General features: G+C 32.9%; 1 protein-coding gene across 1 annotated transcript in view; it reads right to left on the bottom strand.

The window, feature by feature from the left end:
- Positions 1-27,682, bottom strand: part of LOC107442942 (uncharacterized) — a 103,553-nt gene that overhangs the window by 28,084 nt on the left and 47,787 nt on the right. The window contains exon 3 of the mRNA XM_021144629.3: positions 17,351-17,531. Coding sequence (XP_021000288.2) covers positions 17,351-17,477 — 127 coding nt within the window. The 5' untranslated portion in view covers positions 17,478-17,531. The remainder of the gene's footprint in view (positions 1-17,350; positions 17,532-27,682) is intronic.

Raw genomic sequence — 27,682 nt, 5'->3', positions numbered from 1 at the left:
TAGTTTTTAAAATATGACTAAAAACGTAAAAAGTGAAATTAACATTAAGGGGTACGAACTTTGGATCGCTCTCCTGACCAAACTATGGGGACCATATTTCCCAGATTGCGGCTACCCCCTATATTTTGAAGGTTAAGAATCCAAATATGCAAGAAAAAATATATGTTTATTCAGAGAAAGTACGTTTTTGTGTCTGATTTCGCAACTTAATTAATAGTTAGCACTAATTAATTAGCTTATTTGAGGTCACCCCCAAGAGCCATTAAGATTAACACTTAGTTCGTGAAAATCCGATCATTAGAACGAAAGTTATTCAGGGTGATATCTTTTTTTTTTGCGGACTGTACATGTATCTACTAATACATGGAAAAAAGAAATCAATGGGACCCTATTCCATTTTCGTGAAAAAAATGATGAAACCCTGTAGCATCATGTGATTTTAAAAGATTAGGGCTCACATAGCTCAGTTGAACGTTGGACTCGCGTTCGTGAGTTCTAATCGTGAAGGTCGGAGAATCCGTTCTCTGCGTTAAATGGTGACGGGTGCACGTTAAATCTTTCGGGGTCACAAAGTCCTCAAAGTTCCCATAACAGTACAAAACCTCTGGGGGGACTGAATTGGTGATTGATCGCTCTCTGTATCAGGTCAAAATTACGATGGATGGATGAATGAATGGGTCTTCCCTGAAAAACGAGCTGTGACGTGTGTTTGACTTAATCGCCACTGAAAAACAAGAAACGCACCCCTTGGTTTCCCATAACAGGCTTACTGGTATTGGCAAGTAGCATCAGAAACACCACGACAACAAAAAATAGCAGATGCATGTTTTTTCTTAGTAATGCATTTATATTAACACGTTGAGCACCGCATCATCAGCCATTGGTGGCTGACACTGGACTTTCCACTTAGGCCGCGCCAACCACCGGTGGCTGACCCTGAAATTACATTTAGGATGCGTCTGCCACCGCTTGCTGACACTGACCGTTCACATAGGCAGCGAAAAACAGCTGGCTGACAGCGTATAACATGATATAGAACTATAAAACTGATAATAGAACTTTTTATCCACCACTATTTTTAAACAATTCGTAGTTTTATACAATTCACCACTTATTTCATATATGTCATGCTAAACCTTTTAAAACTAGCAAAATCTGTCTAATATTTGCAATTTTAGTTTGTAGTTAATTACAGTTTCATACCTCCCAACTTTAAATCCTTTCGAGGATGATTTTCCCCAGTGGTAGCAAAGTGAAATTTAAATTACAATTTTAGGCAGAAACATATGCTGTACTTTGAAAAAGCATATGCTAGCTAATGATCGAGTATTACATATTAATCTATATGCTTAATTTTTTTAAAAATAGTGGTGGTCAAAAAGATTATAAATTATGTTTGTAAATGCAAGGAATATATCGAAAATATACATTTTACTACCACTTTAAATATAGAAATAAAATTTTACGCCAAATGCGTAAAAGTTGGCCAAACGGGCAAGCCATGTAAAATTAGCGAGGCGTTCAACCTATTAGGCAGCGTAAAACATTAAATATAAATCATAAAACGCCGCACTCTTTAAATTCTGGTTATTATTAATTAATTTCGTCATCAAATTTAGTAACAATAAAAATTCAGAGAAAAAAAAACTTTGCCATTTAATGGGGCAATAGCACTTATTCTGCTTAAGATTTTTTCATCATTCTTCCTGTAAAAAAATGTTTTATTTCGTATTCTACCATATATAAGCTCCAAGTCGTTGTTTTCAGAGTCAATTATTTCACCAAGATGTCACATATTATCGAAAGAATTGGCAATCTAATCAGCGCCACTGAAATTACTTATACTGTCGTAATTCATAAATCTAGCATGAGTTATGAGTAATAACGAGTCTCATAACTTTAGGAACTTGTTCCGGTGCCTGCTTGAGAATGTTGTATTTTTGGCGACAGTTTATTTTTAAAAATTCTTGATTTTTTTTTAAAATTTAACAATTTTTCGAATTAGGCGAATTTCTCCTAATATTTGATCCAGGAGTTGCCTTGTCTTCTGGATTGGGTTCAAAATTACAAGGCTACGGAGTTGAATATTGGATCGACTGTTCAACGACGGTTATAATATAAAATATTAACATAAAATAATTTGCGCGTTGAGTTTTTCATTAGCTCCATTAATAAAAATTCCCTGTATGAGATTCACTTGAGAGAAATTGACATCCCTTCATACTGTATATAAAACTCCTTTATATTTTTGTAGTAAGAAGTGAAAAATACTTGTATTTAGATTACCCACTTTAAAACTGTTCTGAGGTTAATATTAAATACTAAAAGTTTGTTAAAATTAAGCTAGGGTGCTTAAGAACTTCGTTTACTTAACTGTATCATTATATGTTTCAGAAAAACTACAACTAAAAATATTACGAAGAGCTGGAACTCCCAGGTTGGCTGTCCTGTTTTTCATCGCTTGTTACTGTGAAATAGCGTGACTCAACACGTTAGTTATCAAATAGAAGGGACAAAGAGGAGTAGAAAGCAATATAATTAAGTAGACCACCCAAATAGGTACGTTAAATACTTTTATCGCAGATGTTTTTTCTTGAGCAAACCTGAGAATTTCGTTCAGTAAAAAGAAAATATATTATCAAATGAAACCAAACTAAAAACATTTAGTTAGTATTTTTCAAATGACATCCCATAGATACCAATTCTGCCTACGAGATTTCCCCCGAAAAAATATTTTCGGGAAAATTTTACTTTAGAAAAGATGGTGATGAGTATATATGTCTACTATTTAATTCATGGATTCATAAAATTAATTTAGAATGATTTCAATCTCTCTGCTACATATTTCATAACCGTCTTGAACAGCCGGTAAAATTTTTAGTTTATGCACCCAATGTTTAACTCCGTAGCCTTGTAATTTTGAACCTAATCCAGAAGAAAAAGGAACTCTTGTATCAAGTATTGTGGAGAAATTTTACCTTCGTGGAAGACTTTTTCTTTGAACTAACCCGCATTTGCGTTACATGAAGAAGAAAGACCACGAAAGCCTCTTTATGGTTAGCCTGACGGCAAAGGTACTTTAACCCATGACCAGGCTACCACTGAGGATATTTTACGTCAGCACTTTGGTCGGTATAAACCGGACGTGAAATCGTATCGACCAGCCATTGCTATGATTCGAACCCAGGTGACCTAATAGAAAGGCGAGCACTCTTATCTCCTGAGTCATCACGGATCCTATTGCTAAATATAAATAAATTTAACATCCGTGCAAACGCATAACAGTCACGTGATTGCATGTTTAAACTCAAACAAAATATAAAAATATTTCTGTCAGCAATAGTAACTGATGTATAACCCAGAAGTTTTAGCTCCCCACCAAATCTAAAGCGGACGCAAAATAATAATTATCGTAAGCTTAATTTGCCAGCAATAGAAAGTATACTCTACGATTATCAGGAGTTAATATTTGTAACGTAATCTTAATTTGAAAGCACTAGAAACTATATTCTACGATTATGAGGAGTTAATTTTTGTAACGAAAGTTAAATTTGTAAGGACCATTTAGGCCTCAAATGCCCAGTTCTAAAACAGCGAACGAACGAATAAGCTTAATTTGTCAGCACTAGAAATTATATTCTACGATTATCAGGAGTTAATTTTAGTAGCATAAGCTTAATTTGTCAGCAATAGAAAGTATATTTTACGATTATCAGGAGTTAATATTTGCAACATAAGCTTAATTTGCCAACACTAGAAACTATATTCTATGATTATCAGGAGTTAATTTTTGTTTAAATTGTTTACGCGCAGGTATTTCCTTAAAACTAGTGTTATTCTTGGAATCCTTATCAAAAATGAAAACAAAAAAAGTATATGCTTTGTGGGTTGCTTATTAATATTTAACTGACAAAAAGCAGGAAAACAAGTTGTATTTAAAGAGCCCTAAAGAAAAACAACAACGAAACTTGTAAGTGTTTAAAAAAATCTTCCTTCATCCCCTCTCGGTTTCCTATAGCAATCAAATAATATTGTTTAATATTTCTATATTTCTGATTAAGAAAGCGTTTTGTTTTCTTTCTTGTTAAATATAAATTTTCGACTGGAGACATGTGCATTATTTTTTTTCTTTTCACTTATCATAAGAATTCATAAAATGCACATTAAGTGCTGTCTTTATAGGACACTCCGTATATAGCGTTGATGAACACCATTGAAAATCAAATTTATAAAACCGAAATAAAATGACTGGATATAAAAATACTACTATTTTAAGTATTCAAGAAAAATCTCCCCCAAAAATGGGAGGAGTTATTTATGGTAATTCAATTCTTTCTATTACTTAGGAAAAACTTTCTTAGAGAGAGCAGTAGTGGGCATGTATACTATTTCTATTACTTAGAAAAAAACATTCTTAGAAAGAGTAGTAATGGGTATGTATGCTTCACACATAAACTATAATATTTTAATAAATTTTGTGCTATTGTAAGCTTTCAATTTGTGATCTCTAAACATTAGTTTTAAATAACTAGAGCTTGAGCACACTCCGTTTTGCTCGTGCGAAAAGGAAATGTCTTGCAGTGAGTTAACATTTCAGGTACATTTATAGATAATATGATTGTACGTTAATTTTTCTAGGGGCCATTTTAGTTTAATATTATCATTTTAGTTTGAAAGTAATGCGGTATTATATAGTCAAATCATAATGTAACTGAGCGATATGCAGCAAGTTCTAAATAAATTGCAGCCTCTATGTTTTTTTTATAACCGTCGTTGAACGAATTTTGAGTTTATGACTAACAATGTTCACCTCCATAGTCTTGTAATTTTGAACCCAATCCAGAAGACAAAGGAACTCCTAGATCAAGTATTGAGAGAAATTTGCCTTCATGGAGAACTTTTTTAGGACTACCCAGCATTTGCGTTACACGGAGATAAACCTCCCACGTTTAGCCTGACGACAAGGAATCTCAAACTAACACCTCCTAGAAGAACGAAGGCCTCAGCACGGATCAATTTAGTAGTCCGATGTGACGAAGTTAACTGCGCAGTAGATGAAAACTAAGAAAGATGTCATTGCGTTCGGGGTACTAAGTTGCGCAGTGGTTGAAAATACGAAATATTTCATTACGTTTGGACTACAAAAGGATATTTATGGTAACCCGTGCTGAGGCCTGTTCTTTTCTAGGAGGTGTTGCTCAAACCCTTGATCCGTCTATCACTGAGGATATTTTTCAGCACTGTGATCGGAGCGAGGCGGCTGTGGAGTTTGTATAGACCAGTCATCGCTGAAATTCGAACCCAGGCCCCTTATCAAGCCCCCACCACGAATCCTGCCCACATATATATCAAATTTTTTAACTTTTCAACCCATTCAAAGCCAACACCCCAATTAACGTTATTCTATTCTTGAAATTCATCTAGAAGAATCAAAACATTGGGATTCGAACCCGGGGCACCTCATTGAGAGGCCAGCTCTCTATCCCCTGAACCAACACGAACCCTGACCATATATATGTCAAATTTTTAAACTTTTTAACCCATTCAAAGCCAACGCGCCCATCAACATTATTCAAAAAGGTATAGTCTGGCAGCTCAATTATTTCATTCGTGAAACTCATTTAGGAGAATCAAAACATTAGTATTCGCTGGGATTCGAACCAATATCCAATTAGTCTAAACACATTAGAGCTACCTTTTTTTCATAAAAATAATATTTCCGTAACAATGATCTTAAGTGGCATTACTACAAACGTTCTCCCCACATTTTTTTTTATAAAAACAGTTTTCCCGACACTACAATATTTTGCACTTTGGCGTGAAATGGGTAATTTTTTTTTCTGACCTGAATATATTCCGGGGCTTGAAAATACTTTTGCAACAGTGACTCATAAAATTAGTGAAACGTTTTCGCCACAAGATTTTATGTTTGCTTTTATTAGGGTAGAAACTTAGCCGGCTAAGGGATATAAAATCTTAACCTATAACTATTTTATTTCTGTCTTTTAACATGCAAGATAAATTATCCGAATATCCGATTTTTTACTTGATTACAACATATAAATTACTAGTGAAAGTTCTTATAAATTAAATGAACATATAATTTTAATATTTTGTGGCAGTTGCAGATATTTATTCTTATTGAACACATAAACAAATCTATAAATGAAACTATAAACTATATATAAAAAACTATAAATGAAATATAAACTATGAATGAAACTATAAATATATAAACTATAAATGAATGAAACTATAAATATATATACTATAAATGAAACTATAATTCTATAAATATATATACTATAAATGAAACTATAATTCTATAAATATATATACTATAAATGAAATATAAACTATGAATGAATGAAACTATAAAAATATGAACTATAAATGAATGAAACTGTAAATATATAAACTATAAATGAATGAAACTATAAATATATAAACTATAAATGAATGAAACTATAAATATATGTAATATAAATGAAATGATTTTTTCTACTTATACTTCTATTGGTAAATGAAGAGAGGACAGACAAGAGGCGTGGTTTAGGCTCTTTTTGCAAACTTCTTTATTATTTTTTTAATCTTTCTTTGATAATAACACATTTCATATACACTTGATAATAACACATTTCATAACACAATCACGAATTATTTCTTTTGGAAGCTTGAAACATATAGTTTGTGCACGTGTTCTCAAAAATAAGGATTTACTGAATGAATTTTGATAAAAAACCGATTTCTAAAAGATAACTCGATTACCGATGTTTCAACTCAATTAATAATTTAAAATTTATAGTTAAAAAAAGTGAGTACACAAAAACTTAGAGTAAACTATGAAGTTTCAAATGCTGAAAGAAGTTTTTTCAAAACATCAAAATGCAAAAAAATTATTTGCAAATGAAGCTCCCATAGAAAAAGCATTAGTTGCTGGCATTGAGATGGAAGGTATTGCGTCCTTTTAAGACTCAGGCCATATACACCGAAGAGCCATTACATTATGACCACCCTGCTAATAACATGTAGGACCACCTTTAGCCCTCAAAACTGCTAGCATCCGCTGTGACATTGATTCCACAAGGTGCTGATAGGTAGTCTGAGGTATCTAGTACCAAGCGCTCACCAACTGGTCCTGCAATTCCCTCACATTGTAAGGGAATGGGTGAACCTGGTCTGCAACTATGTTCAAGTAGCTTACAGCCGTCAGGGATTGAGGATTATGGGTCCTAATGTGCCCCATGAAAACATTGTTCCTGGGCGAGAAAACCATGAAAACCTGGGCGAGCCCATTATTATAGATGGAGGGTGGTCATAATGTAATGGCTCTTCGGTGTACATTCCAGAAAAACTTAAAAACTTGCAGAAAAATATAGAGGTACAAAATGTTTTAACTATTTCCTGTAAATTAAATATTTGTAAATTAAATATGTGTTACAACTGACCAACTAAATTCTTGAAAAAGGCGTGCAATTATAAAATATGATATTTATGATAACCTTATGAAAAATTTGCTACCACTTTTTAAAAATTTTCTGACTGAGGCAACCCTAGTCTAGTCCTAGTGTTTCGATTCTATTGGGCACCTCGTCCATGAAGCGTCCCTTATCCCATTCATCTGGAATTTTGCACTATTTTGGCTGAACATTGAAATAAGCAGCCATTGCTTTTATGGATGTTTCAAGCATTTTACTTGAATAACAAAAGAGCTGAGGCAACCTGGAAACTGAAAGTTTACATAAATCAAATCGGAAAAGAAGAAAAACTGGTAAAAAAATCCATTCTAGCTTGTTTTCAGGAAATGTAAAGTATCCTTGACAATCAAAATTATTTAACAATTATAACATGCAAGAGTTGGACAAAAATGTAAAAGAACTTCTGTACTAACTCTCTGGAAATGTTTCGAAATATTTTACATGGCAAAACAGTTGACACAATTTGAAGAATCATGTTTTATGCTTTTAGAAGTGGAGCCCTTTTTTACTCATACAAAATGAGCGAAGAATATTAGGGTTCTTTTTTTTTTTCGTTTTCATTAGCACAGAGCCGCGATGGCTCAGGGGACAGAGCGTTCGCCTTCCAATGAGGTTAACCGGATTCGAATCCCAGCAATGACTGGTAGATACGAATTCCGCATCCGGCTTGCACCGACCACAGTGCTAACGTAAAATATCCTTAGTGGTAGACGGATCATGGATTGTAGTCCCTTTGCCATCAGGCTAACCGTAGGAAGATTTCGTGATTTTCCTCTTCGTGTTAAATAATGCGGGTTAGTTCCATTAAAAATCAAGACACGAAAAAAGTCAAGAAGTGCTAACGAAAAATATCCTCAGTGATAGACGGATCAAGGGTTGGAGACCCCTTGTCGTCAGGCTAAACGTGGGAGGTTTATCTCCATGTAACGCAAATGCGGGGTGGTCCTAAAAAAGTTCTCCACGAAGGCAAATTTCTCCCAATACTTGATCTAGGAGTTCCCTTGTCTTCTGGAATTTGGTTCAAAATTAAAAGGCTACAGAGTTGAACATTAGTAGTCATAAACTCCAAAAATTGGGTCGGCTGTTCAACAACGGTTTAAAATAAAATAAGATTAAAAAGCATACATGTATAAATAGGGCAACTCTTTACATAAAATGCATATGTATATAAGTACTTTCTAGTCAGGTGGTTTCAAACGAATACTAACTTACGTACTGACCTAATAATGGATTGATTTGATCAATATTTCAAGAAGCTCAACAGGAATTTTTTTGATAAAGCCTTGCACATTTTAAAATACTGCCAATTTTAACAAAATAATAAATTTGAAAATCTTAAAGAGGATGCAATATTAGACCTATTGCACACCTCTTCACTAGCGATGCGGTATTAACCCTGCAAGGTCTAGTTAAGTGCAGCTGCCCGATACGCCCTACATCAAGGTTTTTTTTAAGGTTCCGTGCCATTGCCCGGTATTCCCTACACTGATTTTTTTTAAAAGTTAAGTGCCATTGCCCGGTATCCATTTAACCGGTACTCCAAACACTGATGTTTCTTCTAATCAAATTATCAGATTATAATCAGATATTAAAATATCGAATAAATATAATAATATCAACGAATAAATTAATATTAAATCGGATGTAACAAATATATTTCGTACTTTCACCAAAGCAACTATGTGATTGTAAAGTTAAAATATTGCGAAAACGTCGAAAATAATAAAGATTAATGGCAGAAGTTTTATTTCGTATATATTTTTTACTAATTGTGATAATATTGATATATATTGATACAATATTAGAAAGCACTCCATTTTGCGGATATAACCGTGAAAGCTGATGAAGAGATAATATCTTTTCGTTATTTTGTTTTCCGGATTTTTTATAATTTTTTTTTTCTTTTTTTGGAAAAATAAAAAATATTTTTTAAATAATTTTAAAAATAATTTTATTTTAACTACTTTTAGTGTAAAATTAGTTTTCAATTTTTCAATTATTCAGCTTTAAATAAAATAAAAATCTATTTTATTTACAGAGCAACCTTAATCTATAAGAAAAAGAATAAAATGAATAGATGTTTATCTTTTCATTCTGATAGCGTTGATACACCTCAAATAAATAAATACATTTACCAAGACACCAAAAATATGTTTTTCGTAGACGATGATCCTAAAATCAATACACGTCAAATATGCCATCTTAAGCAATTTATTCATGTCAATAACTTTATTCTTTTATTCTATGCCATTATTTCCAACAAATGTAACAAAAATTATTAAGTTTGGATAGTAAATTATTTACATTAAACGAGAAAATCACAGTTATTCCTTTTTCTAATATACGGATAATTGAGTTATGCATTTTTAATAACTTTTTACACCAAAATCATTTTAAGATAACATTTGATTACATCCATATCTTATTTTTTCTTTTCACGAGAATTAAAAGAATTTTCAGTAATATATAATTATCTAAATAAAAAAAACAGACCTACTTTTCCAAAATTTAATTAAAAACAACTAATATCCAGCAAATGTAATTAAATTGTATATTATTGAGGGGCCGTCCATATATGATGCCACGTTTGGGGAGGAAGATGTGTTGTTGTAAAGTGTGACGGTTAGTGACAAGAAGAAAAGGCTACCAGTGTGACACCTCACATTTTGGTTAAAAATATTTAAAATCAACAAATTAAATATTTAAATTATTTTTAAAAAAATTTCCATCAAAATACGTACTTAAAATCATTATTAGTGTGCTCATAACTGACAAGTGAGACTCATCATTTTTATAATTCGAATAAGTAAAAAATGGTGACCAAAATACCGTGCTGTCAGTCTATATCAAAAGAGATGATGCGTTGATAATTACTGCATATAATAAATGACAGTGAATCATACCTGACAATTCTTCCTAACTTACCCGAAGATTTTATTTCTACAATTGATCTGAATGAAAAGTCAGCTAGCAATCTCAATGCAAGTGTTATGTTACAACCACTAGATAGAAGCTTCTTTGAAAAGCGCAAAAATTGGCAGGTATAGTTCGTTCACCAGGAGTTGGCACTTAACTAAGCCTTCATCACGTGGTATCCGACGATACTATTTCGCTATTTTTGGGGAGAAGGATGTGAACAAGGCTGCTATTTGGCGATCGTATGACAAAAATCTTTATTTCGCAATCTTTATGTGTGTATTTTTAACATTAAATATTTCATAAATTTCATGATATTTCTCTCTTTTGAGTGAACAGTTTGTCCTTTCTGAGACATTTTGTTGCAATATATTTTATTTTATTTTATAACCGTCGTTGAACAGCCGACCCAATTTCATGGGTTTACGACTACTTACGTTCAACTCCGTAGCCTTGCAATTTTGAACCAATCCAGAAGACAAGGAAACTCCTGGATCAGTACCCCCAGAGGTATTGATTTGTTGTGGGAACATGGAGGACTTTGAGACTCGACAGATTTAACGTGCATCAGTCACCATTTACTACACGGGGAGTCTTCGGCCGGCGAGGATCGAACCCACGACCTCTTGGATATGGGCCCAGCGCCCTACCGACCAGGCTATCCCGGCAGTTGCAATATATTTAAATAAGCTGGAGTAACGAGAGGTATAATAGCAGATGATAAAGCGAAGTGAGAGACTGAAAAAGAATTCTCTGTTTGCGTTTGACGCGCAAAAGGGTTGTCTCAATTTCAAGCGCGGAGATGTTTTTCCTTTTACTCTCGCTCTGAAATGAACTCTTCGTCCGAGGAGCTGGAAACAAGTGCCAACTGTTGATGAACGAACTATATGCGATGCATTACGTTTTGTATCGACTTCTCTTTAATAACGAGATGCCACCGGATTTTACAGAATATTTTTGAAGAAAAAAAAACGATAAAGAACTATAAATACCGGAACTATAAAACCGAAATAACTGAAACAAAGAGGCGATTCATATGTCCTTGAATCATTTTGAAGCAGCGGAGGGTAAAATTTCTATTAATCGAATCGAATTTACTAACATACATTAGGACATACATTAGTAGAAACATGCATTAAAATATAAATTTTGCTACCACTGGAAAATATTTATCCGCAATCCAGACCGGTTAGATATTTTAGTTAGCAGGGCTGCCACGTGTGACTAAAACTCCAAAAGTGCTGACTAATTTAATTAAGTTCAAAATTTTAATAAAATTAGTAACTTTCTACAGCATTTTTTTTTTTCAATTTACTTTTAAAAGTAAATGTAAATAAACAGTGGAAACTAAGAAGTAGTATCTACGAGTATTCGGCCAATGAGGCCAGCTCAGTAATTATGTGGTAATTACTGACTCAATAGGTTTAATTAAACAGAAATAGTTACTTAAATTAGCTGTTAACTAGAGATGAAACTAAACTAAACTCAGTGGCGCGACAGCCCCTAGAAGACCAAGGCCTACTGTGCCCATCTCAGTTTTCTTCACCTCTGGAGAGCAAGAGCAGATGTTCTGGCTTGCTGGTCAGCCGAACGCGAAACCCAGAGTGTTTAGTTCCCAAACTTGCTTGGTACTCATTTTATCGACCCGCTGAAGGGATAAAAGACTGAGTCAACCTTGCCTAGCCCAAAGATCGAACCAAAGACTTGTGGCACGGAGCGCTGCCACCATTAATTAGAGATAAATAAAGATTTAACAAAACCAGACATAACGGTTTGATTAAAAACTACAACATTGTTCGATTTAAATATGAAATGCAGGTCCCGGTGCTAGTTACGATTGATCAAGTTCTTGTTCTTGTAGTTCATTTACGTCACACTAGAGCTGCACAATGGGCTATTGGCGACGGTCTGGAAAACATCCCTGAGGATGATCCGAAGACATGCCATCACAATTTTGATCCTCTTCAGAGGGGATGGCACCCCCGCTTCGGTAGCCCGACGACCTGCACGCGAAGTCGAGCACTTTACGGTAGAACAGTTTAACGAGGACCCATACCGTACACCCTCGGTCCCTACGCAGACTGATCCAAGTGATCACCCACCCGCACACTGACAGCAGCCAGTAATGCTTGATTTCGGTGATCTGCTGGGAACCGTGTCTTAACGATCAGTCCACTGCGGGACACGATTGATCAATGCGAGAGATAGTAAATAAATAAAAATTAATAGAGTTTATATCACTTTTTACATTTTTTTAGTCACCTGTGGCATCCCTGTGTTAATCTATATATATATTTCTCTTACATGGCGACAAAAAAAGCCTCATTACAACTCCCCGAATGGCAACGCTAGAAAATCGACCAATGATTGCCGTTAAAAATGTCACATGCCAAATCTAGCTGAGGTGGCTCTACATATAGCGCTTTTAAAAACGGAAACTGAAATAACCAGAGAGAGCATTCTCACCAAATGTGATCTCTTCCGAAATTCACCCTATCAGCTGCGGCAATCTCATACTATTAAGCTAGGCAGAAGTGAGTAGTCTTTGTCGATAGATCTCTATTTTAGTATTTTGTCGAAAGCGCTTTTTTTCACGAATTTATATATTACGAATTTATTTGACGATTTTTGATTTATATCACGAATTTATTTGTTTTACTAGAATTTATTTGTTTATGCAGGTTTTTCCATTGCAATTCACTTATTTCAATTTTTAATAGACTTAATTATAGCCAAAATTTTAACCTTTTTAAAGAGATATCAGTTTTAGAAATTTTATCTTAAGATTTTATACTATAGCACATTTCTAATAGGTTTAACGAATTACATGTCATTTATTTGAATTCAAATTTATTTTAATGACTTAGTATTTACTAAAAAGATGTAATTTTTTTTTTAAAAAAAAGTTGTTATATGGATTTGAATGATTGTTTTGAATTCTTAGAATTTTGTGCATTTACAATGTACCTAAGTTAGTAGCGAGCGAAGAGAGCTTGGTTTGCGAAGCAAACCATATAAGATTGCGTAACAATTTTTGGGGGCTGGCGAGCGTTAGCGAGCAGGGGGCGCTGCCCACTAGTTATAAAATATAAATACACTAAGATTTTTTTCTCCAAAAAGCACTAGTAAAACAAATAGATAAATTTTGAATGCCAAAGATTTAAGATTCTTTTTTAATGATTTAAAAAATAAGATTTTTTTTATCAAGATCAAAAAATAGAATTTTTTCTATGGCACTTCTCACTAAGCTTCTGTGAAAGAACGAATTGCGTCTGCCTCAAAAATGAAGTGCCGTTAAAGCCTGGAAGCCATTTTTAAGGCACTGATTTAAAACACTCTGTTTTCTCGTCAAATCATCATTTCAAAAATAAATAGAGCGTTGAGCTGCTCGCAGTCTTTATGGAGTGAAGAAAGACATGGATGAAGAAATGGAGTTTTGGTCCACTCACTTTCTATTTCTTCAATTGTATTGGATTTACTCTTTTTTTTCCTCCAAGAAATGGCTCCATTTAGTTCGGACTTCTCCGGAAATTGCGGAAAAACTTACAAAAGATTGTTTGTCTGAAAAAACTTAGACCGTTCTGATCTGGCATTACGACTAGCTTGAAGGAAATATAAAGTCGACCAAGTGGAAAAGATTTGATTTATTCTTCTTTCAAACTAAAAGTTTCATTATGTTTTTAGAGGTCAAAGTTTAATGCGTCGCATTGAAATATCTTAAACTTAATTTTATATTCCTTTCTGTCGACGAATAAAGTTTAAAAAAAAAAAATTTTATTCAGATCTTTTGGTTGAAGGTTCATTAAGGATTCTTATAACGAATATGCTTATTTTCTTTTTAATGAGAACCAACTTTCTGCCTAAGTAGTTCGGCTGAATGGGCTTGGTCTTCTTAATGCATTCTTTTTTCTTACAACTATTTTGAAAATTTTTACTTTCAAGATGTCAAAATCCGTTTTGATACAATCTTCATAAAGTTGCCCGAGTGGTTAGCGTGGCAATGATACACGAAGCCAATGGCTGTGGGTTCGAATACCGCTGAGGGCATGGATGTCTTTCTGTGTGTGATGTGTGTATGTGGCCCACTCTATGAACGGGTATCTGTGGCAGTGTGGCATGGGTAATGTTGCTCCCCTTAGTGACTTTGGTTCACAGGTGCTCACTGGGTAACGATAAATGAGCAATGACATCTTCTAAGGCGAAGAACGAAAACTCAGTGCCTGCTTTAATTATCAAAAAAAATTTTAAAGAATTATTAATTTTTAATTAATTTTTATTAGTTTTTGCTATATGTCTCTTTCATGCGGATTTCGAAAATAATTCTTTTGTGTCCACGTGATTAGCCCATATCAGCGATGCCAACTGTTCCGGATGCAACAAAAAATTTAACAAAGAAAAACGGTAGAGAACTACAAGCTAAGATTTGCTGATTTTTAATTTTGCCAACTTTTTAAAATACTCAACACGGCTTAACTTTAACAAAGTGGCCTATCGCATAAGCCTTTCAATTATTTAGAAGTAGTAGCGAGTAAAAAACTTATAATTCGAATTCACTAAATCAAAATCAAATGTTCACTAAATCACTAAATAAAACTTTGAGGTTGGCGCATGCGCGCCTCCATTGGATAACCTCCCCCAAATACTTCTATATTAGTTGGCTCTGAGTACGAACGAGATCTGGATGTAAAATGGTTTGTTTGTCTGCTTGTTAATTGTATACCTTTGTTAATGTTGTTTTGACAATTAAATATGTTATAAATTAGTGCTGGTATTATGCTGGACCGCTTAAACAGTGACACATTAAAACACTTATCTTGTACATTAAAACACTACCTACTAAACTCTATGAAACAGAGTAAGGTGATGCCCTTTCAATCGAAAAACATAGAAAAGCAGGACTAATAAATACTGTAACTGAAAGAAGCTAATGAAACAATGCGGTTTAATATCGATGCAAAAAACGTGCTTAGTTTTGCCTTTTCAATCGAAAACCATTGAAAAGCAGTACTCACTAATACAGGAACTTAAAATTAGCTAATGACACAGCGTAATTCAATATTGATCCAAAAACTATTCCAAGCCTTGCCCTTTCAAGCAAATACCGTTGGGAAGCAGTACTACATGGCAAAACTGTTGCCATAGTTTAAGAGATCAGGCTTGAAGCTTTTGAAAATGGCGTTCTTTTTATTCATGAAAAACTTTCATCGTCTTAATTGAGCATTGGAAGTTTAAAGAAGCTTTTTTCCTTTTTTAATTATCAATATAATTTAAAAAGCATTCTAATATAATCATTGCAATACTATAGAAAGGTTTTAAACTGTGGTTTGTTACTATAGTAAACCTTATTTTTCATGGGCAAAAAGGACAACGTTTTTAAAAACTTAGTATTATCTTTCAAACTGTGACAACAGTTGTGCCATGTAAAGTCTTCCAAAAAATTTGTTACTAAAAAAATGATTGTTACATCGAGTTCGTATAAAAGTGTTTCCATAATTTAATCCAAACTTTGAATGCCACAAAACTATCCTTTATAGTTTAATTTTATTTATTTTCAGTTTGATTTTTTAATTTAAATTATTTATTACTTGAATAAAAAAATTAAATAGAAAAATATTAGCTAAATCCATTTATCTAATTGTTCTCCCATAAATAAATAAGCAAAAGCATCCCAAGTAATTACTAAATGAATCAGCAGTAAAATGGTAAATAGGACTTAGAGTGATTATTCAGCTTCATCTAATGCACTAATTTCCGATCATCTTAAGTGAATGTTAAATATAGTAAATTATAATTCTAGTTCATTAAATGCGTACTACACTATTCCCCATGAGAAATATACAGCAATGGTTTTACTGAATTGGCGTCATCATCAGATGCATTAAAGCGAGTGCAACACTTAGATCAAAGGTCATTAGGAATCAAGAGATGAAAAGTCTGAGAATATCATTATAATACTTCATCGCGTGCTGTAGCGCACGTAATATTACAAAGACGCAACAACTCTTTCTGAGCTAATTTAAATTTTAATAATAGGAAGAGTTTGTATGACTCTCTTTTTAATCCCAGAACGGTTAGACTTGCGATCTTGAAATTTGAACAGAGGATGAAAGAAACAATTTTTTTTCCATAAACGTAAATGTTTTTAAAAGTTTCATTTTGTTTGCTCGCGTAGAACTTGCGAAAAACAATTTTTTCATCATATGATTAACATTACGCGTTATTGCTATTTAAATTGCAGGTGTTTTTATTTTTAAATAATTATATTGTATTAAATAACGTGCGTTTCTATCACAGGTTAGATTACAGTTCTACAGCATTTGCATTCTTTTCGATAGCGCCATCTTTTGGCATATTTTGTAACAAAATTCCGAAATTTCTGTATAAAAAGTTTAAAGCTTTCTCAATAGATAAATTGTTTGTGTCGTTCCTTTGTTTCCTAGAATTTATATTTTAAAACCAGTCACTTTGAATGAACGAGTCTTATGATCATGACCAAATTTTTTCTTAAATTCACTTAAATAGCTCCCGAGCTATGGCGAAATAGGCAAAAAGTTAAATCAAAATCAATAAGCCACAACTTTCTACCGCTTTTCTAATAAGAGCCCTATTTTCCAGATTAAATCTAACCCCCACCACATTTTGAAGATTAAAATACTTAATGCTTCAAGCAAAAAATGCAAATATGTTCAAAGAAAGTTACGTTTTTGTGTCTAATATCTTAACGTTATATGTCATATGCACACTTAAATTAGCATATTTAAAGACAGCCTCTCGACCTCCTCAAGGGATTGGTTCGTTACTAAGCTTTTTATCCTGTGCGCTGTACATGTCATACAGTTTTTTTATCTCGTGTACGGTACATATCATAAGGGTTTTATCTCGGCACTGTACATGTCATAAGGTTTTTATCTTGTGCACTATACATGTCATAAGGTTTTTTTCAAAATAGCACTCACCGTCATTAACTCCGGTGATAGAATGAACCATGAACCACAGAAGGATGAAGAACACAATCACAAGTTCGCGAAATTGGAAGAAGCAAATTTCGAAAAATGCTCTGCTCCCTCCTCTGAAGAGGATCATATTGTTTTGTCATCGTCCATCATACTCGTATATTGTTTAGAAATTAATATCAACCTGCAAGAAAAAAAAATAGACTAAATGGTTTTCTAAAAAAAATCCTTTCAAATCAAATTATTTATAAAACCAAAAATCTTCTCAGCTTTGCTGCGTCGCTTAAACAGCGGACGTACATTCATAAATGCAAGGCAGACCACACACTAGGACGGTAACCGGTAAGAATGAGGCATACAAGAGGTGAATTCCTATACTTTTGCTTTAGGATGCGCAGACGTGATGTGCTAAGGTATGGGAATCCCCTTTTCATAAGTCTCTTACTTACCGCTTGCCTCCTCAGCGTGTGGCCCTCCTAAGAGTGTTGGAAATATACTGCCTCCTATATATGATATCTGCCTCCTATAATAATAATATATGAATCTCCGTTTCATAAGTCCCTTACTTACCGCTTACCTCCTCAGTGTGTGGCCCTCCTAAGAGTGTTGGAAATATACTGCCTCCTATATATGATAGCCTATATGATATCTGCCTCCTATAATAATAAATGAATCTCCTTTTCATAAGTCCTTTACTTACCGCTTACTTCCTCAGTGTGTGGCCCTCCTAAGAGTGTTGGAAATATACTGCCTCCTATATATGATAGCCTATATGATATCTGCCTCCTATAATATTAAATGAATCTCCTTTTCATAAGTCCCTTACTTACCGCTTGCCTCCTCAGTGTGTGGCCCTCCTAAGAGTGTTGGAAATATGCTGCAGTTCTAAGGAAGGAAGCAGTATATTTTTATTTTATATCCGTCGTTGAACAGCCGAACCCGGTTTTTGGGTTTACGACAACTAATGTTCAACTCCGTAGCCTAGCAATTTTGAACCCAATCCAGAAGATAAGGAAACTCCTGGATCAGTACCCTCAGAGGGATGATTTGTTATAGAAACATGGAGGACTTAGTGATTAGACAGATTTAACGTGCATCAGTCACCATTTACTGCACGGGGAGTCTTCGATCAGCGGTAAATGGTCGATTCGATTGTTGGTTTTTTTTTTCGATTGTCGTCATCCTGACTTAGTGTTAATAAAGTTACCATAGCTCTTTTTTAGCAATCGAAAGACTTATCTCTTTCTGATTGAATAGAATTATACTGAATGCAGTTTAAATTAATATTTACTTTTCCGATGCAGAGTTAATTAAATAATAGTTATTAAAACGATAATATTAGATTATCTGCAGCTTGTTCTTAAATAATAAGAATTTTGGCAGGAAAAAAATATAGAGTTTAAGGCGAGTCTTCGTTCTCAGCAGTTATGCCTCATATCCAATGCAACGTGATAAAAAAAAAATGTATACGTTTTATCAACTTGTATACTCAATCTATTACATTTTTACCGGTATATGTAAAACGGATTTTAAATATTTGATTTATTTTCTGATACATTTTTGTTTATTTCAGAACGCTTCTCTTTTTTACTATGATAGCGAACATTTTCAGAATTCTTCAGTAAATAAATTTTTTTAAAATTTATAATAGACATTTAAAAAGATTTTTTTTTTCTATTTTGATTCTAGAAACGAAATTTTTAATGAACACAAATGGGAGATAAACCACTTTTGAAAAGAAAATAATATTGAAAAAAATTAAGAAAATGTTAATTAAAATGTATATTAAATTATTATAAAATAACTTATACGACAACAATTTTTAAAAGAATGTAAAGTAAATTTGTGAAATATTTGATCTTGAATAAGGTATGGAACTAGTGTTGTTTGAAATGTTTCAAAAATATCTATTTACATACATTAAAAAATAACTGAAATTTTGAGTTTTTTTTTATATATAGATAAAAAAGTGACCTAAAATGCAAGAGAAAGTGGATAATTCATTTTTTATGAGAAATTGTTATAACTTAGAAGAATATGAAATATTTGCAAAAAACTAAAATAACTACTTACATTGCACAAACTAATCACAGAGCATTTAAAATTAATCGTTTTCTTGATGCATAATTTAGCATTTTATGGGTAACTAGTTAAGTGCCATTTTTAATCTTTTTTTTTTCAATGACCACCCGAATACTGACTTTTGTCTTTTGGGTATCAGAAGGGCAGTTTTGTTGGTTACTCTCTCGGGGGGGGGACCACATTAGGTGGGCCAATGTTACTCCAACAGTAAGAGGAACAGATAGTACAAAGAAGAGAAGTAAAAAGAGCATCCCTGCCTTATCTGGGATTCGAACCCGGGAGAATTCTGACTTGAGATCAGCTCCCTGACCACCATACAAAACCGATCGGCTTTCCTTTTTAATTAGATCCCAAATCTAGTTAAAAATAGCCTTTTTTTAAAAATATTTAATATATGCCGTGTAAGACAAAGTGGCGATTTAAAATTTTCCCTAATTGACATAAATTTGCACAACCACTTAATATTTTTTTTTTATTCTTCTTATTTGGTTCAGCAACATATGGCTTATTTACCCTTGTTGAATAAAACCGAATGAATACATGAATATTTTTTAAAAAATTTAAATAATTTTAACTTTTTTTAAATTATTTTATTTACTTTTTATGACTTTTTTAAATTATTTCGTTAAAAAAATTTTTTAATAACAAATTTTTTAAAATAATTTTTGGGTACAATAGGATTAAATACGCTTAAAACATTATGAGTTATAAGTTAGTTTGAATGCAAAATGTTTTCATTTATTTCCAAATATAACTATTATAATTAGTGACTCATTTATAATCATAATTAATTCCAACTAATTACGTTTATTTATTACATATAAAAGTTGTATAGTTGTTTTAGGGCAAAAGAAATCAAGTGAAATTTTGCATATAATTTGAATATGTACATTTTAAGTGATTGTACAAATTGCAAAAACAACAAATTAAAATTAATTTCTGAAGCTTTTCGAAACTTTTCAAATACTCTAGTTTATTTTGATAATAATACTGAATTTTTCTATACAAATACAGCAGTGAAAACAAATTAATAATTTCCTATCAACTTGATTGCACAATTAAAAATATTAGCATTAAATTTAAAACTACGCCATTTAAAGGCGACTCAAAATGAAACAAAATAATTCAAACTCGCATTAAAAGTAAATATAGAAACTCCAGAGGATGAAGAGAGGATTTAAGTCTTCCTCAGTCTCTCTTATTGCGTTACGAAAGCGTTCGTAAAATCCATAAAATCCTTGATAGAATGTGCTAAGTATACTCTCAGAGCAAACATTAGATGGTTTAAGTGCGTTAAATACGTTTTTCGGAACGGCTTTAGTTGACAGGGAGAGAAGATCTAACAAGCCATTAAGTTAAGTATCGTGTTTGGACTCTGACGTGAATCTGATAATCAATCACACACTAAATTCAGCTTTCTACACCGTTGTCTGTAATGTGATTAAGTTGCCCAGAGGCTTATGGCACGATCGTTAACTCTTGGTTTAAAGTTTTATTCACAGAATTGCCCCTCAAGGACGAAGAAATAAGCTAAATAAAGAGGTAATAATAGCAATGGACATGTTGTCAAATAATCAGGGATCCTAATCCTGTCCTTCGACTTTATAAAGATTAATAAGCCTGTTAATGTTTATTGTACCAATACTTAAATACATGATTTGTACAAGTTGTGATAAACCGCGGGCTAAGCAGCTTTCAAGGACGTAGGGCACTTGCCCCCTTCAATCCCATCTGCTAAGGCTATTTTTCCTCTCTCAGATGAATGTGCCAAAGCCCATATTTTGGAGGGTACTTAGTTACAGATTAGGTAAAGATATAGGAATATAAGATGTAGATTAAAAACATTTTTAAGTATTGGTAGCTGTAAATAATATTTTTTATTAGAAAAAGCTAAATAAGAAATGTGTCTAAGACATGTTTTTTTCTTTTTTTCAGATGAGTAGTAGCTCTAAATAAGGGATTTATTCTTTATCAATTATAGTCAGGGCAATTAGAATCCATCAAACCGCTTGCCTCGAATAATCTACATATATAACAACAATGATTCAGAGAAAATAAGAACCTTCTACAAGTCAGAGGGGAATGGGAAGATAGTCAAGCAGCATAATAGATGGTGCGGGTATAAATAGATGAAAAGTACTGGCGTCGGACAGATCGAGAAGGAATAAGCTAGTAGAGACGACAACTGGCTGCAGCGGTTGGAGATGAAATATAATCTCGTACCTTAAAGCTCAATTTTTCTACCTCAAAATTTCAAAAATACTTCATACACCAGTATTTTCATTACTTTAGAGTTTAAAAGCTATTAGAGATTTCCGTAAACTGACTAAGTGCAACACCTTTTTCTTATGTTCTTTCATAGCAAATTGTTGGTGATTTTTTTTTTAATTTTAAATATTTGAATTACCTGTTTAAGAAAAGAGTAACAGCCTGAAATACATGTTTGAAAACAAGGGCATCGCTCGAAATACATGTTCAGAAAATGGACACGACTAAAAGTACGCATTTAAAAATTAAATCGGGCGTAATTCAAAATGCGGGTTTAAGAAAATGGAGATAGAGTGAATTTTCATCCTGATTTGGTAATCGCCTTCCTCAAGAGAAACGTAGAAGTTAAGAACCTGGATGCATTGTTTAAAATTAAAAAGGATTTTTTTTTCTTTTTTTGCTTTGTCTAGTTTTGAGCGGTTTCAACGGGCATTTTGAGCAGCGCCCATTTTTTCAAGACAGCACATGATGATGGATTTTTTGTTGTTGTTCGAATGTTTGTTGAGTTTATGTTGTCCAGTTTGTTGTCTATGTCTAGTTTATCCCACTGCTTGATTCAGTAGTTTTTCTCCTGGATTGGGTTCAAAATTACAAGACTACAGAGTTGAGCATTGATAGTCGCAATCACAGAATTCCGTTGGCTGTCCTACGCTGGTTATGAAATAAAATCTAAAATATAAACCAGGCCGACAATACAATAATGAATGGTATATGATGAACCATTTTGGTTTTGATTTTTTGATAAAGCTCTTATTTATACAAAATAAGCTATATTTTTTTAAAAAAATATTTTAAACTAATTGGACCAAAAATAAATAGTGGAACTGTGAAATTATTTTAGGTATAAAAAAAAAAGAAAATCTGTCGTAGAAACAGGAAACGTGGTAAGTATTTAATAATTCAACGAGTTCAAAACAAGACAAATAAAAAATTTTGTAATTTATTGCCTGAAGGTTTTTGATTCTAAAAAAAAATAATAGAAACACGATGTAGTGAATTTTAAAATAAAAAGAAAACTTTTTCAAAACTAACTGAAGATTCTTTTTCTAATTTAAAGAATCGATGTAGAATACACAATGACTTCCTCGAGTCAACTACAATAAATTCTTATTTAACTTTGAAAGAAAATTTATTTTCATCCCAAATCCAAAAAAGTTTTATTTTACACCATTTTCTAAGCTACCCTAAAGCCTTTTTTTCCCTTCGAGTTTCTGCTTAAATTCGTTGTAGTAAAGCAAACATTAGAGAAAAAGTAACCCTTAGGAAATAGAATAAAAAAAATTATTGCAATAATTTAGGTATATCTGTATAAGGTAAAATATTTAAAGAATGTTCAAGTCGCGTCATAACTATCTTGCATTTATAATTATATTACAACTACATTTCATTTCCTGTACTTCATTTTTTCTCAGACATTTGTGATGTGAGGTTGTTAAATTTTACTACTCATGTTTTAAATAAAAACTTTTTTAGTTATTTGTTTAAATCTCATGCAGAGATGTTTGTGTAGATCCCAATGTATCATAAAAAAGTGTAGCGTGCGTAGCGTTTTTAAAAAGTACTTAAAGGTGCTTATTTTTGATTCATGTTTTATAACGCCCTTAAAGATGCTTCTTTTATTCGGGGTTTGTAAAAAGTGCTTAATTTTCTATGTTTTAAAAAGAGATTTTTTCTTTGCCGTGTCGATTGCCGTTCTATAATTACAAAAAAAAATTTATGATTCTCACAATTTTCTCTGCAATATTTATCGGAAACTAGTTATTTTATTATGATTATGTAACGTTTGAAAAAAATTTTTGATGATGATTTTTTTATGTTTATAAATTAAGAACTTTAAATGATAAAAAAAAAATTTTTTAGTTCTGCCCAAATCCCAATTATGATTTTTCTTTTGTAATGTGATTAAAAATATTTTTTGAGTGCTTAAAAAGGGCTTATTTTTTGTTGAAAAATCTGGTTACGCACCCTGAAAAAGTAGTTGTCACTTTAACAAATAAAAATATTTTTTGAGTGCTTAAAAAGGGCTTATTTTTTGTTGAAAAATCTGGCTACGCACCCTGAAAAAGTAGTTGTGACTTTAACAAATTATGCATTTTCATTCGACAGAAAAATCACCTGATATGATCATTAATAATTATCAATGCATATTTAATTTACAGGAAATGTGCAAAAAATAACTCGGAAATAATTTCGTTATTAACAAATGAAAGATAAATTTAGACATTTTTCAGTAGCCTTGAAAAATCTTAGCTACCTCAGACACTTATTTTGTGTGTTAGAGAGGTTATCGGTGAAAAATAATTCTTGAATTTGGCTATTTTATTTTGAATTTGAATGTTTGGAGAAAAATACTTATGCATGAATAGGATGAGAAATAATTATGGATTTTTTTTTAATTTGTTATTTTTTTTTCATCATGTAATTTCCTAAACATAACCTAAATATTAATTAAAGCACAGATTATTGGTGCTCTTTCGATTACGTTTATTTGAACAAAAACGGTTTTCGATAACTTATTGGGTTTCGATCTGTTGAATCGAAAGTAGCAAACCTTGAAGAAGTTGATAATTCATCACGGTTATAACCGTAATGAATTATCAACTCTGCTATGATTATAAAAGCATCATTTTAAATTTCTAAGCACTATGAATTTATATTTAAATTTTATCCTAAGGGCATTGAAAAGTAAATTTGTAAAACCAAATCCGTATTAATACAGTAAAAGTTTTTGGGATCTTTTAATTAATATGTTTTTTACTCATGATGTGATGCGTTCTAATACAGTAAAAGTTTTTGACATTTTTTAATTTATATATTTTTTTACTCTTGATGTGATGTGTTAATACAGTAAATGTTTTTGAGATCTTTTGATTAATATATTTTATTCTTGATGTCTTCTAATACAGTGTTCTTAAAGTTTTTGACATTTTTTAATTAATAAATTTTTTTACTCATGATGAGATGCGTTCTAATACTGTAAAAGTTTTTGAGATCTTTTAATTAATATATTTTATTCTTGATGTGATGTCTTCTAATACAGTGTTCTTAAAGTTTTTGACATTTTTTAATTAATATATTTTTTTACTCTTGATGTCATATGTTCTAATACAGTAAAAGTTTTCGAGATCTTTTAATTAATGTATTTTTTACTCTTGATGTGGCAATTGATGATTTTTTTTTGTGCGAAATGAGCTGAAAGCAGAGCCTCCAATTATATACAAATAACAATAACACTCTACCGTCGAAGACTCAACTGGCAGGTCACTTTCTTTCGAAAAAAAATGTTTTAACCTAATTTTAGTTATCTCCTGATATCAATGACCACTTTTTAAGGATAACTATTATCCTAAGGATAACTATTTCAAACAAATTTTTTCTGCTTTTATGCTTAACTATTAGTACATACAGCAAATGAAAAACGATCAAAATAGTCTTAATATTGAAAGAACATTAACTAAATTTTTTTTTAAATATTTTCGAAGCAAGTTAACGTTTTTTTTTTTTTTAAGAAATGAATACCAAGTAAAAAATATTTGAGTTGAACTCTATCCAAAAATGTGTGACTTTCTAAAAAAATAAATAAAGTCATGAATAATTTAAAAGGAAATTTTCTTTAACTTTCTTAATCGTTATTTCGAACTAAAAAGTAACGTTCATTAAAATTAGAAAAAAAAAATACCTCTTACGCCCTTTCCATGTTAAAAGATCAAAGGGCGGGTGAAATATTTTCTTTTTGCTGTTTTTATTTTTTATGATTATGTTTATTTTTACTCAATTTAACCGAAAATGCATTTGATTTAAAAGTCTAGGGCTGGAATTCTTTTCCATTCAATTAAAATAATAGAGGAAAAAATAATGAAAATGTTTTTCATGAAAATCGTTTTATTACAAAAAGGCTCAGCATTCGTAATACACTGATGAAAGAAATTAAGAGAATTTGCAGACTTGGTCGATTATCTCCAGAACTACTGGACCGATTTTAATGAAATTTGATCTGTACATACATTGATACAATGCAATACAAATAACCATTCAACAATTGTAATACAATCGCATGATCATGCTTAACACTCGTTGGAGTCGGAAAGTATGAAACAGAGTTTGCAGAATAAACAAAACGAAAATGGGTTGATTGGGGTTATGGTCCCCTCTTGCAGATATACAGGCCTTGCAGCGTGATTTCATACTTGAATTAAGGCTGTTTATCATTTCCTGTGGCAATTGGCCTGAATTGTCCTGTGACAATTTCATACCTTTCGACTCCAACCAGTGTTGCGCACGACCATGCGTGTGTATTACAATTGTTGAATGGTTATTTGATTTGATTTGTATCAATGTACAAGGGGTGATCAAATGAAAAGGTACGAAACGACATGGTGGGGACAAACGTAGACTTTATTCAAAATATACACCATAGGCCTGAGCACAACGATCCCACTGATGAACAAGCCGCAGTTCCCAGAATTCTCGTGGCCGTGACGAGAGCCAGTCCTTCACAGCGCCCTTGAGTATGTCGTCCGAGTGGAAGCGCTTCCCTTTCAGGTGTTTCTTCAGTGGACTAAACACGTGGAAATCGTACGGCCACATGTCCGGACTGTAGGGTGGAAGGTCCAACGTCTCCCACTTGAACTTGGGCAGTTCCATGTGTGTGACTCTGGAGACGTGTGGACGTGCGTTATCATGGAGCAGAACCACAACCTCCGTGAGCAGCCTCGGTCTTTTGCTCTTCATGGACTTGCGTAGTCGTCGGAGTGTTCCGCCGTCAGAAATCAAATAACACCTCGCTGTTCCTCAATCGTCGAATTTTGCAACGCGAACGCCATCCTGTCCTCATACGGACTTCTGCATCATTTGGACGCCGCTTTTGATAAGAGCCTCTCCTCTCTCCTGCGCATGCTCCGATCTCAGTCAGAGACTCCAATCGCATCCCGAGATGTCTCGCTGCGTTCTCCCATGGCGGAATATGCAAATATTTAACTGTTACGATTTTACGTCATTTTATACCTTTTCATTTGATCACTCCTTGTATGTACATATTAAATTCGATGAACCATGCATTGGTTAATGGAGTATCCGGTCCAGTAGTTCTAGAGATAATCGACCAAGTCTGCAAATTCTCTATATTTCTTACACCAGTATAGTTTAAAACACAATGCAAAAAATATATCTAAATCTAAAATTGTAAAACAAAAAAAAAAATATTCGAATAAAAAGGTTTATTAAAATGGTTACTAAATCCATTTCTGTTCGATCCCAAAACTATATTTAAGAAATTATATTAATTAAATTATATCAATATATTTTTAAAAAAAACTATGCTACAAAAATGGCCGTACACGACACAACTGCAAAAGAAAAAATTTAATAGTTTGTTTTCACCGCAGGTTTATAACCGATGCTGAACAGCCGACCCAATTTTGGGTTTACGACTACTGATGTTCAACTCAGTAGCCCTGTAATTTTGAACCAATACAGAAGACAAGGGAACTCCTGGATCAAGTATTGGCAAAAAATTTGCCTTTGTGGAGGATTTTTTGATGGAACTAACCCGCATTTGCGTTACATGGAGAGGAAGCCCACGGTTAGCCTAACGGCAGGGGAACTCTAACTTATGATCTGTCTACCGCTGAGAATATTTCACGTCAGCACTGTGGTCGGTGCAAATCGGATGCGGAATTCGTATCGACCAGCCATTGACGGGATTCGAACCCGGTTCACCTCATTGGAAAGCGAACGCTCTATCCCCAGAGACATGGCGCCTCCGAATGGTTTGTTATAAAAATCTACTAAAAACACTTTTGTTGAAATAGTTTANTAACAAACCAGTATTTTGTTGGCGTCAGCGGGACGTTGACGTCCCGCTGACGCTGAGATAAGGCGCTTGTCCTAACAAACCAGACCTTTACTCATGATCTGTCTACCGCTGACAATATTTCACGTCAGCACTGTGGTCGGTGCAAGCCGGATGCGGAGTTCGTATCGACC

This window comes from Parasteatoda tepidariorum, chromosome 10, assembly GCF_043381705.1.
Source record: "Parasteatoda tepidariorum isolate YZ-2023 chromosome 10, CAS_Ptep_4.0, whole genome shotgun sequence".
In the NCBI taxonomy this organism is placed as follows: domain Eukaryota; kingdom Metazoa; phylum Arthropoda; class Arachnida; order Araneae; family Theridiidae; genus Parasteatoda; species Parasteatoda tepidariorum.
Note: the sequence above shows the minus strand (reverse complement) of the source record. Positions and strands in the feature narration are given on the sequence as shown.